The sequence below is a fragment of the Schistocerca nitens genome, chromosome 3 (genome assembly GCF_023898315.1).
Source record: "Schistocerca nitens isolate TAMUIC-IGC-003100 chromosome 3, iqSchNite1.1, whole genome shotgun sequence".
Taxonomy (NCBI): Eukaryota; Metazoa; Arthropoda; class Insecta; order Orthoptera; family Acrididae; genus Schistocerca; species Schistocerca nitens.
The window spans coordinates 761,296,623-761,314,899 of record NC_064616.1 but is presented as its reverse complement, the minus strand read 5'-3'; the positions used below and the strand labels follow the sequence as shown (position 1 = coordinate 761,314,899).

Genomic DNA, 18,277 nt, shown 5'->3' with positions numbered 1-18,277 from the left:
GGGTCCCAACACACTGCCCTGGGGCACACTTCAAGTTACTTCTGCTTCTGTTGATGACTCTCCATCTAAGATAACTTAGTGCATCGTTCCTACCACAAAATCTTCAATCTAGACACAACTTTCGCTTGATACTCCATGGAATCTTACTTTTGATAGTAAGCATAGATTAGGTACTAAGTCAAATGCTTTTCTACCTGAGACTGCCTTGATCCATGGCTTCCAGGAATCCATGCTGTTTGGTGTGGAGGAGATACGTCATTACTTTCGAGCTCAGAATGTGTTCTAAGATTCTACAACTAATGGATACCAAGGACATTAACGTTAGTTCTGTTGATGACTTCTGATACGCTTTTTGTAGACGGGTGCTTTCTTCTACCCACAAGGCACCGTTTTTCGTTCTAGGGATCTATAATAGATTATGATTAAGAGAGGGATTAATTCGTTCTTGTGAAACACAACTACTTTATTCTCAGAAAGCAAAGAGTGCTATCGACGGGAGATATCAAACTGATTCCATATTTCAAGATTTTCAGAAGACTGTTGATACCGTTCCTCACAACCGACTGCTAATCAAATTGCGTTTTATTGGCAGAACACTTAGAAAATGGAACAAAGCCAGTAAAGCGATTGCCTATACTACAGTTGTCCGTCTTATGCTAGAGTACTGCCTTGCGGTATGGGATCCTCACCAGATAGGACTGACGGAGAATATCGAAATAGTTCAAAGAAGGCAGGTCGTATTGTATTATTTCGAAGTAGCTACCAGGGAGAGAGTGTCACGGATATGATAAACGAGTTGGAGTGGCAGTTATTGAAACGAAGGTGTTCTTAGTTGCGACGAGATCTTTTCACGAAATTTAAATATCCAACTTCCTTCTCAAAAATTCAAAAAAATGTTCAAATGTGTGTGAAATCTTATGGGACTTAACTGCTAAGGTCATCAGTCCCTAAGCTTACACACTACTTAACCTAAATTATCCTAAGGACAAACACAAACATCCATGCCCGAGGGAGGACTCGAACCTCCGCCGGGATCAGTCGCACAGTCCTTCTACAAACGCTGAAATATTTTACTGACGTCAGCCTGTAGACGGAGAAAAGATCTTTGTAATAAGAGAAATCAGAGCTCACAAAGAAAGGTTTAGGAGTTTTTTTTCCGACGCGCTGTTCAAGATTGGAACGGTAGGGAAATAGTGTGCAAGTGATTCGTGAGTCATCTGCCAGGGATTAAATGTGAATTACTGAGCAGTTCTGTAGATGTAGAAGTAGAAGTAGCTGTAGTTGCAAATAAACACCATAAAAGAAGGGAACGTAGGATGTAAACGTTAAAACACATAGAACTAGTGCCATAAGCTTATGTAACAGATTATATCTCTTGCTCTTTTTGCGGCAATAGGATATTTTTTTACGTTGATCATTTTAAACGTGGCGTCGACGCGGCTCTGACAGGGCCGCACAGCACCGCCAGTGGCCTTAGGGAGGGGGTGAGCGAGAAATCGGGGAGCAGATAGGTAGTAATGTAGTGAGCAGGTAGTTTCCAAGTAATCTGGGTCCAAATTCCACAAATTTCTGATTGGGTGCTAATATCGCAGGGGTAGTTTTCGTATATCCAGATTGAGGTACCACACACAGGTAGCTTTGTGTTCAAACCAGTTGAAGTCGCCCAAGTCTTAATGAATAGGATTGACATGCATGAATTAGAAAATGTATTGCAAGATAAACTATTTGAGTCTGATTGTGTAACTGAGAATAAATGAAACGAACTCAGTAACTTGCTATGTAAGTACACTACTGGCATTTAAAATTGCTACACCACGAAGATGACGTGCTGCAGACGCGAAATTTAACAGACAGGAAGAAGATGCTGTGATATGCAAATGATTAGCTTTTCAGAGCATTCACACAAAGTTGGTGCCAGTGGCGACACCTACAACGTGCTGACATGAGGAAGGTTTCCAACCGATTTCTCATACACAAACAGCAGTTGACCGGCGTTACCTGGTGAAACGTTGTTGTGATGCCTCGTGTAAGAAGGAGAAATGCGTACCATCACGTTTCCGACTTTGATAAAGATCGGATTGTAGCCTATCGCGATTGCGGTTTATCGAATCGCGACATTGCTACTCGTGTTGGTCGAAATCCAATGACTGTTACCAGAATATGGAATCGGTGGGTTCAGGAGGGTAATACGGACCGCCGTGCTGGATCCCAAGGGCCTCGTATCACTAGCAGTCGAGATGACAGGCGTCTTATCCGCATGGCTGTAACGGATCGTGCAGCCACGTCTCGATCCCTGCGTCAACAGATGCGGACGTTTGCAAGACAACAACCATCTGCACGAACAGTTTGACGGCGTTCGCAGCAGCATGGACTATCAGCTCGGAGACCATGGCTGCGGTTACTCTTGACGCTGCATCACAGACAGGAGCGCCTGCGATGGTGTACTCAACGACGAACCTGGGTGCACGAATGGCAAAACGTCATTTTTTCGGATGAATCCAGGTTCTGTTTACAGCATCATGATGGTCGCATCCGTGTTTGGCGACATCGAGGTGAACGCTCATTGGAAGCGTGTATTCGTCATCGCCATGCTGGCGTATCACCCAGCGTGATGGTATGGGGTGCCACTGGTTAGACGTCTCGGTCACCTCTTGGTCGTATTGACGGTACTTTGAACAATGGATGTTACGTTTCAGATGTGTTACGACCCGTGGCTCTACCCTTCATTCGATCCCTGCGAAATCCTACATTTCAGCAGGATAATGCACGACCGCATGTTGCAGGTCCTGTACGGGTTTTCTGGATACAGAAAATGTTCGACTGCTGCCCTGGCCAGCACATTCTCCAGGTCTCTCCCCAATTGAAAACGTCTGGTCAATGGTGGCCGAGAAACTGGCTCGTCACAATACGCCAGTCACTACTCTTGATGAACTGTGGTATCGTGTTGAAGCTGCATGGTCAGCTGTACCTGTACACGCCATCCAAGCTCTGTTTGACTCAATGCCCAGGCGTATCAAGTCCGTTATTACGGCCAGAGGTGGTTGTTCTGGTTACTGATTCCTCAGGATCTATGCACCCAAATTGCGTGAAAATGTAATCACATGTCAGTTCTAGTATAATATGTTTGTCCAATGAATACCCGTTTATCATCTGCACTTCTTCTTGGTGTAGCAATTTTAATGGCCAGTAGTGTACTTAGCAGCATTCACTGAGAAACCTAGTACCGTAAAAGGATACGTATATCATATGCAAGTTAAACCACGTGAAACATATTGCCGATCCCCCTAATCCATTCGCTGGACCAAGAAGAATAAATAAATCAAGAAGATACTTGCACGGTTAGTGTTATATGTGAGGGACATAAATAAAATTATTGTAGCTGTTAGGACGCGATCAGAAAACAAATCCAGAAGTTTTATGATGTGCAGTATTTGTCTTGGATGTGCGGTGTTTATCTTCAATCGATTTGAGATCTTCCTAATGGGAGGTTTTAATGTCGGAAGAATCTCGCCAATGTACCGCCTTTATTTTTAACGGTAGAAGTTATCATTTTCATACCGTACCATTTAGCCTCAATGTGAGCGCTGGCGCATTCATAACAGCCTTAGGCTGCGGTCACAGTGGCACCGGTCTCGATGGCTTTTGCCGACTACCGAAATGGGCCGAAGACATCCGATGTTTCCAAACCAGTACGCCATTACGTGGGTGGTCACTATGTAGCCGATCTGATCTCTCGAACGTACAGACTTCGGACGACTGTCGATGAAATTCAGATCAGTTTGTTTTCTTAGGTCATATTGGCCGACACAACATGAAACATGGAGTGTGAGAAACTGATGAGTTAAGCCAAAGAATGAGTTTGTGGCATCCTGAGGATGAAAAATATAATCGAGACATATTTCGGAATCTATGGAATGAAATTACTGCAAATTATTCTATATCGGAAATTTTAGAAGTAAATAACAATCTCAAAAAAATTGTTCCTGTGAGAAGAGCTTAAACCTACTCCAGTGGCTCTTTTCTAGGTTTTGATAGGTGGATGTTAGCTGTCTACAAATTATTATTATTGATTACTGGCGTTTTTATGCGAGGAGTGTGATGATTCTGTAACATGAAGTGGTTTGCAAATGTGGTGTATGTTTTTCCACTTTTCAGTGCTTTAGGTGTTCAGAGTATCTGATTCTAAACCTTTTGTTTGTCTTTCACAGGTAGGATGAATGACAGTCATTTGCAGATTAATTGATCTATGTCTGCACAACTTCAAATAAATTCAGCAAACCAGTCTTTGTAATTTTGCTTTTCAAAGTCACTATGAATCATCTCGAGTATGTAACAGAACGTTTCTCCCTTCATCTCATATATTTGTAAAATTTCTCTGGTGATTCCAGTAACAGAATAGAATATACAGTACCCGCCATGTTCTTTTCGAGACAAATATAGGTTGTTCACATGCATTCAGCATCTTTTTAATAACAAGAGCCGCATTACAGCACTGGTCTCCAATCACAGAGGCGGTGTGGTATCCACACCATCCTTGGAGGTTTAAAACAAACCTGCTTCGTATGTAGAATAGATTCGAACCTCAACTAAACTTCTCGACCCCGCCAAAAACTGACGAAGGAAATCGGACGCGCCATGACCCAACTTTCGGCCGATGTTATTGGGTGACCTGTGGCCTCTGGCGACCGTGTCTAACGATTGTTGTCGATCCCACTGTGAACGCAGCCTTAGGCACACGTTTGGGTCCTCACCTCGTGGATGAAGTAACTGTCTCCGTAGATGACTTGTTGGTAGCTTCTAGAAAGAGTGCTTCGAAAGTTCGAGGAAGCGGGAGATACGGAAAATTTGTTCAAATCAAAATTTATAAGGAAAAAATCAAGTTTTTAGGGCATATCATTTCATCTGAAGGTATTAACCACGTTCCAAAAAAGATAAATGCAGTGAAAAATATGCCACCTCTCCGCACGAAGAATCAACTGAATGCTTCCTCAGGATTAGCCTCATTTTTCCGCCGATTCCTTCGGATCAATTGCTTAACAATGAGCCTTTAGTCCTATTGCTAAGGAGAAACGTACCTTGGCGCTGCGACGGTAACTGTCAAGCAGATTTGGACAGGATCAAACAGGCTCTGATGAATGCACCAATTTTACTTCATTTTGATGTGAACGAAGATTTTTGCTTAGCTACCGATGCTTCCTTCCCAGGCCTTGGATCTTTTCTCTTTCAGGTAGAAGAAGATAACTGTAGCACCGGTATCCGAATCATCAGATTTGCAAGTAGGACATTGTTGGACATTGCAAGAGCATCTTTATGTTAATATGTGCAATAATCAAACGTCTTTTCACCAGAAGCATCAATCCCATTTATGTATATTAATGCTAAACGGTTATATTCCATGAGTGAATGCCAGATGATGCCCTCCGCATATATTTCCCCATTATTTAGTTCCAACAACTGTAAACCTACTTACAAATGATAGTAGAGATTTACTGTTCTGATGTAGCTGTTTTTGCTATCTCAGATCATGATTCCGTTTGGGTAGACGTAATTAAGCCTAGTATGAAGTCTAAAGTGCGCAAAGAGCCTAAAGTGGCCATTACGAGAGCAATAACAAAGGACAAAATTTCTAATTTTATGGTTTCATCCGAGAATTATGATTGGATAGGTTTCTTTAACAGTAATAATTATTGTACTGTTAATATAAGCTTTGATAGATTTTTTCATGCTTTCTTAAAATTTTTGAGACCAACTTTCCTCAGCACAAATGTAAAGTCAGTCCGAACACAAATAAGTATAGGAATAAGAATGCATGGTATACTTTTCAACTAGCCAATATTGAAAACAGATTGTTAAACTATTTTGATTTTTTTAGATTACTCAAAGCAGATATGGAAATTGTGGTAAGTTCCTATGGGACCAAACTGCTGAGGTCTTCAGTCCAGTCCATAGGCTTACACACTACTTAATCTAACATAAACTAACTTACGCTGAGGACAACACACACGCCCATGCCCAAGGGAGGACTCGAACCTCCGACGGGGGCGGGAGGGGGAGGTGGTACGAAGGGGGGGGGGGAGCCGTACGAACCGTGGCAAGGCGCCCCAGACCGCGGGGCTTCCCCGTGCGTCAAACAGATATGACTGAGCTAAGTTACTTAAGAGCTCAAAATGATTATAAACGAACAGTCAGTGAGACTGAGAATAAATATAACTTGTTTAGTATAGCGTCATCCAAATTTATGTGCAAGAAAGCATGGAGTGTAATAAACTCAGTGCCAAAAGAAAAGAATAGAGGCTGTAGCTGTATCACCAGCTGAATTTAATAACTGTTGTATATAGTCTATCAATGAAATCTGTTAAAAGCATTTTTAGCCCTCGTGAAACTGTATCTGGTATCATAAAATGCCATAATGTAAGCTATGCACAGAAAGACAAAATTTTGTTTCAGAGATAACACCAGATGTTGTGTTAAGTGTTGTAGATAATTTTAGGCCTTCTGATAGTGCAGATGTTTATTATCTTTCTAGTAATAAGTTAAAAAAAACACAGTTTTTCCTCTTACGTATTGTGTATACAAATGTTTAAATGCAGGTGTATTCCTCAAAGTGTGAAAATTATCAAGAGTTGTGCCCATATATGAAGGGCTTATTTCAATAGTGGTACAAATCTATTACCTCCACTTTTCTGTCTATAATGCTTCTGAAATTAATGATCCAAACAAACGGAAAGAAAGGTTCATCTCTAGCAAGAAGCCATATGCTTGAATTTTCTGGTATCTCAGCTGCAGATTTTTCATAGCTCATTTAACTTTAGGACTCTGTATCTCAAAATGAACAAAAATGGACTTGCACTACTACTGACACCCTTCATATAAGAAGGGAGAGAGAAATTGCTTCCGTAATATCGCCGATGGATCTCTGACACCAGTTTTATCTAAGATTTTAGAATCTGTCATCTATTACCAGTTATGCGATTTTGAACATGCTGCACTGTTTGACTTAAGGACGGGCAAATCGACTGTTCATGCTACTGACTCTTTCATTAAAAAGGTGCTCAGTAGTTGTGAGCAGAAAAACTTTGCTCAGTCTACTTTTTGTGATCTTAGCAAGGCCTTCGACTATGTGGACCGTGATTCGCTTCTCAACAAATTAGTTTATTATTGAATCATTAACAACAAGGTAGGTAACACTTTTTAATCATTTCTTAATAACCGTAAGCAGACTGTGTATACTAAAAATGAGAGATCGCAGATAGCTGAAATTAAGTGTGGTGTGCCACAAAGTTCAGTTTTGGGATATTTCTTATTTATTCTAATGTTAAATGATTTGCCATTTTGTATAAATACTCACTCCATTCTCCACACAGATGATACCACTTTTTTCAATGACAGTTGATTCTCTGATACCCTTCAGACTATGACTAAAGTCAACCTGTCACAAATACCAGTCTTCTTTCGAGCAAACGGATTTCTAATCAATGAGAGTACAATTCAACAAACTGTGTTTGCATTAAGAGACTGGCCAGTAGGAGACTGTTTAGGTAGTGTTAAGTTGTTAGGTACTGTCACTGATACTAAAATGTCTAGGGATTCACACTTTAAGTACGTTAGTGCAAGCCTGTATAGAGTGGTGTAATTGTTATGAAATTTAAAAAATCACGTGCCTTTGGCTTATGTAAGATCGCCTACTTTGCTTTTTCACAATATTCTATACTATGAGCTTTTATTCTGGGACAATGGCAGATGTGTTCAGAATATTTTGGATATTAAAAAAAGTTATCATTGTTATTACAAACTCAGGGAAACTTCACTACTGCAGATCATTGTTTGTGAACCTAAAAATTTTAACTGCAATAAACTCGTACATTCACACTGTTCTTTTGTAAACAAAGAATAACTTATCAGATTACCAACTTAGATAGGGTTGGGGGGGGGGGGGGGGGGGGTTGGGTGTTTCGGGGAAGGAGACCAGACAGCGCGGTCATCGGTCTCATCGGATTAGGGAAGGACGGGGAAGGAAGTCGGCCGTGCCCTTTGAAAGGAACCATCCCGGCATTTGCCTGGAGCGATTTAGGTAAATCACGGAAAACCTAAATCAGGATGGCCGGACGCGGGATTGAACCGTCGTCCTCCCGAATGCGAGTCCAGTGTCTAACCACTGCGCCACCTCGCTTGGTACTTAGATAGGATTTGCACTCTCAAGGCTCTAGAAATAATAGGCATATCAATAGATATAATAGGCACATATCAATAGAAATAACAGGCATATCAACATACCTTACTGTAGACTATGTAAATTATAGAAAAGCTATGAAGTGATGGGCATGAAAATGTTCAATTAACTGCCTTTAGAATGAGTAGAAGCTTCATTCGACTTATTTAAGGACAGATGGTACAGCCGTTTATCCATCAATCCTTTTTACTCAGTTAATGAGTTTTATGAATGTGAAAATGTGACACCATGGTGGTAATTCTTTGGAGAGTCTACCACAATTTATTTAACGCTGTCAATGTAAGACGCTTTGCTCAAATTGTCTTAGCTTAAATGTCGTACTCTATAGGAAATTTATTGTAGTTTCAGCTTTCATTAATGTGCTTTGTGTATGTACTGCATATTCATATACATTTGTAACTTGACATTTTCAATTGCTTAACAGTTGAACGACAGTAAAATTTTATTTATTTGAGAGCCTCTCCTGGCAGCCCTGAGCCCTCTCGACTCAGTTCTGTACCTCAGCTGACGTGGTCATATTCCAGTATAACTACGAGGGTCCTGGCGTCAACCGATCAACTGTTTGATGAGCTGTCGCGAGTTCCCTCTACCTTGACGGCTCCTCAAGAACCACTAAATCATCACAAGATAAAAATTGTATAAATATTATTGTATTAAATCCGGAAGAGCTTCCGAAAATTTGTAATGCTTATAAAAAATTGTCTTTCAAAAATTTTCATGCACTTGTCAAGTATTCAGTATTTTTGAAATGGCAAAAGATAATAAAATTTACCACTCATCCAAGATTGGTGATGCATTTCCTAATGAAAGTATCGACTATACTTTATGATCGTAATTCGCAATCATTGTAAAAATGTATTATGTACTTTTGTAATACTAGTAATACCATATACATATCAAATTCAAATGTAATACTAAACTACCTACTGGAGCCTGTACGTCCATCTCTGGTTTTTGGACGCCAGTTTTTCCAGTGGACTGCGCCTGAATAGGTGGACGATAAAAATTTTTGGGGCATAAGTCGTAAAACAGACGCCAGTGAAGCTGTATAATCGAACACTAGTCAAGACAAAGTAAATCAGACATGATTATCAGCTGTTCAGAAGCCGCAAACAATCAGTTGGAACAAAATGTAACTGGAGTACAAACATATAGAAAGAACGTAATGTGTCAAAGTCAATGTAACTGCCTATAAACATTTTTGACGAACTAACATTGAAATTTAGAACGAGACGAAATAAACTTTGTGTTAAATGTTGTTCTCTGATGTGGAGAGGCATTCAGAGCTCAACAATGAAAAGGGGCATTTATTCCGTCACAGCCAAAAGTAAAGGCATTTACCCGTGCTTTTTATTCAAATCATTAAGGATGTCATGAAAGCGTCATGTAAGCACGAAGCGAAATAATAATTAATGTATAAAATATTTGTCGTCTGTACAAGACCAGTGATCTTTATAAAAATTGTGCTAGTATCATTGTGAGCAAAACAAAGAAGACAAAGATCCTGAAGAATGATGTATTATATAAAGACGATACAATTGCGAAATCGGCCATTGCTACATTGACTCGTTATCAGATTGTCTCTCAAATTGATTTCCCTTTGTAGTCGAGATTGCTTATCCATGTAAGTTGTCACACATCATCGTGTATGTCAGTGTTTGAAATAATTAAAGTGAAAAAGTTAACTATATCCCGATTACTTTCTTTAACTTATCTCTCCATTTTATTAAAGAGAAAGGTTCATAAGAGGAAAAAAAGTGAAATATTTAAATACGGAATCGTTTCGTTTGATATAGGAATTAATTTCAACTGACAAGTTCAGCAATTTTTCACAGTCATTAATTACAATAGAACTTACAATGACTTTCCTTTATTCCGAAGTCCAATCGTCTTTTCGAACTTTTAAGATTCACGGAGTTTACGTCAATATTACACCGTCAGAGAATTAACTAAACTGTTTCCAAGTAAACTGTGGGCCGTTGTTATTTTGAAAATAATAGTAAAGGAAAGCCTTCAGATTTTCAGTAATTCTACATTTTTATGAAAGTCAGAATTTAATAACTAAGTCAAAGATAAATTTTGGCCCCTGTTACAACATTTAGCGTTGGGCAACACAAGTGAAATAGCACCAAATACTATTTCATGTGCCAATTGATAACAGAATTTATTAAATCACGAATAAAGAAAGAAAGTAAAACCTCAATTTCCGTGTGGTGAACGTAAACGTTGCATGTTTGAAAGTTATGATAAGCGTTGTCGAAGCGTTAGAAAGCATAGCTTGAAGCGGGACAAACTTTAACGTTTTTGACGTTTTGTCCTCTTTGGATTTAATAGAGCGTTTCAGGCAGCGGAGGCGGGTGCAAAGATGGGGTAAGTGCGTAGAAGAAAACACGACAGTTAATAATTTTCTCATTTCAAACAGGATCTTTTCGACGTGAACTATTTACCACATCCAAGAAGATTAAAGGGCTTTGATGAATGACGTTTTTTGGTTTACCAGTGTGGTACACCCGATTACTAGTAAATGTATTGAACTTTGACCATTTAACCTTCGTGAGACACTTGCATTTAATGGGCAGTATTCGGGGAAATTGGAAGAAATGAACATTAAGGTTAAACATCCGGTCGACTACGAGATCCTTGGAGACAAAGCAGAAGCTACGATTGCGAAGGATAGGGAATGATATCGTCTGTGTCCTTTCAAAGAAAAGGCCTCAGCATATCCCTTAAACGCTTTAAAGAAATAACATAAAGACTAAATCATAATATTCAAACGGGGATTTGAGCCACTGAGTATTAACTTCATAAACAGAATGTATGTCCATTGCTGTTGGCATCTGTTGGCAACAACTGAGACACCTTGCCGTCACAACATCGAAAAGCAACCAAGGAAACTGCAACAAATGTTGCTACTATAAGAGAATGCCCAGCTACACTCTTTCCGTTTTCACAAAAGTGCCTATCAAGGAGCTTGGGTGGAAAGCAGCCCCTACCGGACTAATTTTTCTGATATAGCGCCCTCAAACGTTTACCTTTCTCGCTCCTCATCGAAAACCATCACGAAAATTTCTATGGGGACGAAAATGCATTTTAAACAGGGACTGATGACATCTTTATCTCCGAACTAATACCTTTCTATCGGCTTGTAATGCAGAAACTGCCTTAGCATCATGAGACTGCTTTAGATAATGTGAGGGTATATATTTTTGACTAATCTTTCTGCCGGCCGAAGTGGCCGTGCGGTTAAAGGCGCTGCAGTCTGGAACCGCAAGACCGCTACGGTCGCAGGTTCGAATCCTGCCTCGGGCATGGATGTTTGTGATGTCCTTAGGTTAGTTAGGTTTAACTAGTTCTAAGTTCTAGGGGACTAATGACCTCAGCAGTTGAGTCCCATAGTGCTCAGAGCCATTTGAACCATTTTGAACTAATCTTTCTCTTATGTTTTTCTGTTATATTCAATAAATCAACGAGAAAAACTATGAAATATGCACTGTTCTAATACAAATTAATTACAATTTACCAGTTTACGATAAAAGTCTAATTTAATAAAACAAATAGTATCTGCAGTACGAGCCTGCTCAAAACACCATTCATTAGCACGGTATTAGGCACGTTTGTCTCTGATATGGTATATGTCCACGTAAAGTCCAGTGTCCTAACCAAGAAGCATTTCGGGATTACCACGAAAATATGTAAGCCACGGAGTGTGAGTAAACCCAAAACGAAAACCAGTTAACAAATTATTCAGTGTCACACTTAACAAACTGAACTGCGTATTCACATAAAACTAAGACATATGTCAGTATAAGAAAAAAACGTAATATTTAAGAATGTTCAAAGCGTTTTTTTTTATTAAAAAAGGTGATATGAATTGATGGGATTCACAGTGAGTGAAAACTCTTAAAGACGCTTTAGCTGTCCTGTAGTCCTTTATTGGGAACACTAGCAGTTTCGCACCGTTACAAGTGGATCCTCAAGTGATGCAATGATCAGCCTTCAAATAATCTGGAAGCTATGACGTCCAATAGTTCAGTTGCAAATGGGAAACGTTGATCCATTATAGGCTGTTGTCGCTAGTAAAATTGGCATTACGCACCAGCAGGGGAGTGTCCTTCTGGACACATGGGGTGATAAGACCATTAAGCGAATGTGAAAACGGCGATTGTTTGTTATACCAATGCTACGGACTATAGTAGGCGAAGTTGTACTAGAAGCTCATATTGGCAAGCATTTATCTAAGGCTTTTTGCAGAGACGCCTTAATAAAAGAATAAAATCAGGAAAAGCACTTCTATAATAAGCGTTTCCTCTGGCAGACGTAGATCCAGTACGGGAACCATCCGTGAAACAGCTGTTGTAAGTTGCGTGCGGTAGACAGGGCCTTGAGCAACAATTGCCCAAGACCCAGTCTATCGCACGCAACCTGCAACAGCTGTGTCGCGCATGTTGGTACTGGGTCTACGCCTGACGGAGGAAACGCTCATTATAGAAGTGCTTTTCCTGATTTTATGCTTTTATTAAGGCGACTCTGCAAAAAGGCTTAGGAATCACAGGATTCATGAACTCAAGCTGGGGATAAATGCTTTCCAATATGAACTTCTAGTACAACACCACCAACTACAGTCCGTATCATTGGCGTAACGAACGGCAGTGATTTTTACATTTTCTTGATCTTATCATCCGATGTGTACAGTCTGATATTCACCTGCTGGTGCTTAACGCCAATTTTACAACTGACAACAGTCTATAGTGGATCAACAGTTTCGATTTGTTACTGAACTATGGATCAACTTCCGATTGATTGAGGACTGATCATTGCGTCACCTGAGGAAGCACCTATAATAGTACGAAACCGGTAGTATTCCCAATAAAGGACTACAAAACAGGTAAAGTGGCTTGAAGAGTTTTCATTCATGGCGAATCCCAGCAAGCCATAGGACCTTCTTTGGTAAATAACGATTTGAAGCTTGTTAAATATTAACGTTATTATATTTTTAGTTGTGGCTGCCCCATCTGCAAAATAGTATGCAGAAAAAACCAAGTTTTAACAAAGTTGAAATGCCACAGTTTCCTAAGTTTTTCACCTTAGGGGGTACTTAATTGAGATTGAGATAAGACTAGAGATGCTGAAGTGACGATTTCTTTGCTGGTTTCCGATCTGGAAGCTTACAGCTCCGTAACAGAAGAATTAATAAGCTAAAAACTTTTCTAGGCCACCAGCAAGCTTAGAACCTAGCGTCTTCTCCTTTACAAAGAGCACGCCGATAATGCCAGTAGTATGCTCTCATTGCCGTAGTGATCTCAAAAACAGACAAATCTTGAAGTTAAATAAGAGATTAGTTATAGATTATGTGCAACTACCTTACTGGAATCAAATAATAAATTTGAGAACCTTATGTTACACCTTAAGTGGGAATCATTCAGATGATTTATCAGAAATGACATCGAAATATCAAGTGAATTTAACAGAACAATTCTGAATCACTCCAGGAAGTAAATCGATGGTCACGTAGTTGCCAAACATATTCTACAATTTGCCAATTCTTAATTTTCTTAGACTAGCGACAAGAAGAACACGCTTGCTCAGCCGATGCGCTGAGCTTGCTAGCACTTGGGATGCTCGCCCTTGCGACTGCTACTGTGTTGACTAGTAGCCGAAATACCTAAAGGCCAATGAGTCATCATTCCTTAACTATGATATGTGTCTAAAGCGTGGTTACAAACAATATCCAGACGCACCGACTGTAACTCGTACATAATAAATATAGAGTAGGGGGAATTATTTGGATGGCATTACCCGATAGTACCTGCCGAAATTTTTTTTTTTTTTTTTTTTGCCAAACTGAGACACTAATTCGCGAGACACGATTCTCTTCTTTTCATTTTCCGGCATCACCTGGTGGTTATCACGTAAACATTATGAGGAGATAACACTTCTTATTCTTTTGATCGTTATGAACATAAAAACAATGTTTCTAAGGAATGCTTTCATTCGCAGTATCCGTAAAGCTGTGATTAACATAGAGGTTGAAATCAAGACAGTGAAGTGGACCCAAAAACTCAGAAAAAAAAAAGAATTCGGCGAATATGTGCAGCGCAAATTCAAAAATTTCAAATGGCTTTAAGCATTACGGGACTTAACATCTGAGGTCATCAGTGCGCTAGACTTAGAACTACTTAAACCTAACTAACCTAAGGACATCACACACATCCATGCCCGGGGCAGGATTCGAACCTGCGACCGTTGCAGCAGCGCGGTTCCGGACTTAAGCGCTTAGAACCTTTGCAAATTCAATTTCTGCCTCGGATAACACGAAGGGAGAAGCACCTGTCATCAGCTATCTGTATTGTCTGAGATATGACGTCATTAAACGAAACTGCCAATCATTCTACGGTAATCAAAATAACGAATAGTTAATTAGTTAGTTAGTTTCGTGTTCCATGGAGAAGTCTGCACGATAAATCGTAACGATGTGGAATGAGTCATTTTACATTATCATCTTAAATTAATTTGTAAATATGGCTACATGCTGAACATTTATAAGATCTTTATAAATACAAATATGAGTTAGTAATTGCGACCCACTACCCTTTACATATTACAGTAACAGAAGCTCTTCTACGGAACAGAATTAGCTGTCAAGGAGAAACTGTTACAGTTTGTTCTCAAATTTACCTTTGATGTCTGTCAGATATTTTACGTCACTGAGTAAGTGATCAAAAACTTTGGTTGCAGCATTGTCCACTCCTTTTTGTACGAAAAACCACCTTCATGTGGGGTAAAAATGTCATTTTTGCTTCTGGTATTAAAATTATGTACGTAATTGTTCCTTGTGCACTGCAGTGCATTATTTCCAACAAATTTCACGACGGAATAAATATATTCTAAAGCAGTAGTCAGAATGCCCCATTCCTTATACACATGTCTACAAGATGTTCGTGCGTTTGCATCACACATTGTTCTTGGAGCGCGTTTTTGAGCAATGAAAACTTCCTTTCTTAAGGATGAGTTACACCAGAACATTATTCCATATGACATTACTGAACAACGATATGTAAAATATGTCAACTTAATGATTTGTCTCTCCCCAAGATTTGTAATGATTCTAAGTACAGATGTGGCTAAACAAAGATGTTTTAGGAGTTCCAAAATGTGTTTTTCCTATTGAAACTCTCATCAGTATGTACACTTAAGGATTTTGGGATTTACACCCTATATTTTATTTCCTGACTATGTGTTACACTTATCACTGGTATGTTACCTTTAGATGTGCAGAACTGAATATTTATGTCTTTTTAAATTTCAGGATGTGACCTTTCATAAAAAACCAGTCAATGGTACTATTAAGGACATTGTTTACCATTTCTTGTGTTTTTGTATACTTGTATTAATTACAGTACTAGTGTCATCTGCAAAAAGAACTAATTCTATTATCATCTACTCGTAGCGATTACAATATGACTGCTGAGATGGCATTGTCAGTGAAAGCAAAATGCGTCTCATGAATGATCGTATCAAGATGCAGCACATTTCAGACGCTGGGAAACCAAAATGTCAGTTGGAGGACCATCAAGTTGAGCGTGGGGTGAAGTTTCTATGCAGCGGTTCGCAACTGGCGATGTTTGTTCTACAACTAGTTCCTGATTGTTTCATACTAGCCAAGCCTCTAGGCTATCAGGAACTTCATAGGAGGATTATCAAAGTGTAATTGTTCAAACAGACTGCTACGTTAAATAGTACTCTACGTGTAGCTGTATACGACTCATTCAGTGACGTTAATTTTAATTTTATTTCATCTGGTGATGACATGCAGAAGGAGTTCCAAACTGCTCTGGAAGTAGTTTTGCCTATCTTGTGTAAGTCGGCAAGACCGTGTTGTATCGGCCGATAATAAGAACCGGTTGCAGTCATGCACAGAACTCTTCATTGTTGTACGGGGCTACCTCTTCTTAGCAACTGGTTGCTCACTACCGTAATTGACCGTTTACCTACAGTTACTATGTTCATTCCATAGGTAATTTGCATAAGGAATCGTATCGTCTGGTACATTAACGAAATGATGGTCACTGCTTCTGTTCTGTATGTTACAATTTGATAAATAATCAGTCCACTGCCGCCTACCTTTCACTGTTCAGGTTATTACTGAAAGTTGGCACGTCACACATGAAATTTCCCAAGAGCATGATACATTTTTGTAGACTCATTCCCGTCTATATTTCACTTTCGATGCACTACCTCAACTTCACAAATTAGTGCTTCTTTGCAAAAGCTCAAAACAACAGCCGAAAGCTGAGATACTGACTGATTCACAAGTTTTATCATACTAGACAGTCGCAAAACATTTTTCAACAATCAGAACGGGCTATTATAAAACTTTCACACAGGAGCTTTCACTTTTGACAATTGAAGGGTTGTTGTGTTGAAGGGGCTAAGCGCCAGTTTTGCATTAATTGGTATACCTACTTCATTGGGTCGTATGTGAACAGGGCTTTTACATACTAAAAGGGCTTCCGGTATCTCCAGTGATGGCTGATGTAAGTGCTACGAAGACCAGTAGATGGCATGAGGGGTAGCTCCTATGCGTTGTTCATGCTAAATGTGGTAAGTGCAGTATGTGTTACTAGAGATGATACACTGCCGCGTGTTCCTGCCGTTTTGAAGCCTGTCACTTGCGTGTCTTGAATGGTGAAAAGAACATAAATAATTTAGCAAAGGGAAGTAATAGAAACAGTGATAACTCTAAAAGAAAGCGTGAGCGAAGATGAAGAAGTATTTTATTTCTGCTGATATCATGAACACCGTAGCAACAGCTCGCAAGCAACGATTTTAAGTTGTTCACACGAAAGGCAGCTATTTTATGGACTTTCAGCAGGCCGTGTACGAATATTAGAATGTGAGTCCATAAAATACTTTAAAATAGTGTAGCTCTGGTACATGGAATAAACAGGAGATCCTCTTCAATACAAGGCCTGCCAGAAGATCTCTCGCAGAAGAGGACCTACATAAAAGCACAAGAGGTCCCCAATTAAAAGAATGGAAACCCCGTTGAATCAAATGTAAAATATTAACCGCCCGACATCCCAAATCCCCATCACAAAACTCACAATGGTCCGTGCTTAAGGACGTGCCACATGTGGCTCCACAGGAAGACAGATAAGCGATCTTTCGTACACGTAAACATCAGACATCCAAACAAGAGTGTTATATACACTGTGTACCTGCAGGCATGTGTGAAAAAACAATGTAACCCCCTGAGTAAAATTTGCGACTCACCAGTACAGCACACACACCCATCACATCCGTACCAAGCACAACCCCAAGTTGAAATGCCGGCGGGAGCGGCCGTGTACCCGTAACGTTAGCGGGTGGACTCCTCGCGCCATCTGACGATCAGAATTTGAATTAACGTAACCGCCAACAACAGGTCTAACAAATCACAAACTAGCATCCGTCTCTCGCGTACCAGTGAGGCAATAATTATAAATTACCGCGTCTACACGTGAAGAGGATATCATGTTTCAGGCTGATAACAGGATTGCACTATTTTATCATATTTTGACCTATTTTAAGATGAGTTATGCATCCTTTATGGACTCACATTTAAATATGTGTACATGGGTTTTTCCTAAGAATTTTTGTTGGTCCTGCGAAGATTTTATTATATTAACGATGTGGATAGGTGTTGTCATAGATTTATAATTTTGTGGATGCACCTGAAAATGGGACTCAGGTCCTGAAACCGAGTTGAGAGCTTTCCTTTTTATAAATAAATAAGTTTTACAATTGTAGCTGATTTTATCATTGTTTATGAATATTAATAATTGTGGATGTCCTAAGAGAAACGAATGACAAAATGTTGAAATGAAGATTACAAAACGATCACGTTTAGTGAGGTCACTGGTGCAAGAGGATTGTATTCAAAGAAGAAAAGAGACCACAAATGTATGGTATAACACCAACCTGAGAGGCGCCAACAGTTTTACAGTGAATTGTTCCAATGTTGAATAGTAAAATGGTTGCTAGAAGTAGAAATATTACGAAACTTGT

At 39.6% G+C, this 18,277-nt stretch overlaps 1 protein-coding gene across 1 annotated transcript in view; it reads right to left on the bottom strand.

Annotated features, from left to right (window-relative positions):
• LOC126249753 (beta-1,3-galactosyltransferase 1-like) overlaps window positions 1-17,549 on the bottom strand; it is a 117,254-nt gene extending 99,705 nt beyond the window's left edge. The window contains exon 1 of the mRNA XM_049951435.1: window positions 17,504-17,549. Within this exon, the coding sequence (XP_049807392.1) occupies window positions 17,504-17,524 (21 nt within the window). The 5' untranslated portion in view covers window positions 17,525-17,549. The remainder of the gene's footprint in view (window positions 1-17,503) is intronic.
• Between the last annotated feature and the right edge of the window lie 728 nt (window positions 17,550-18,277).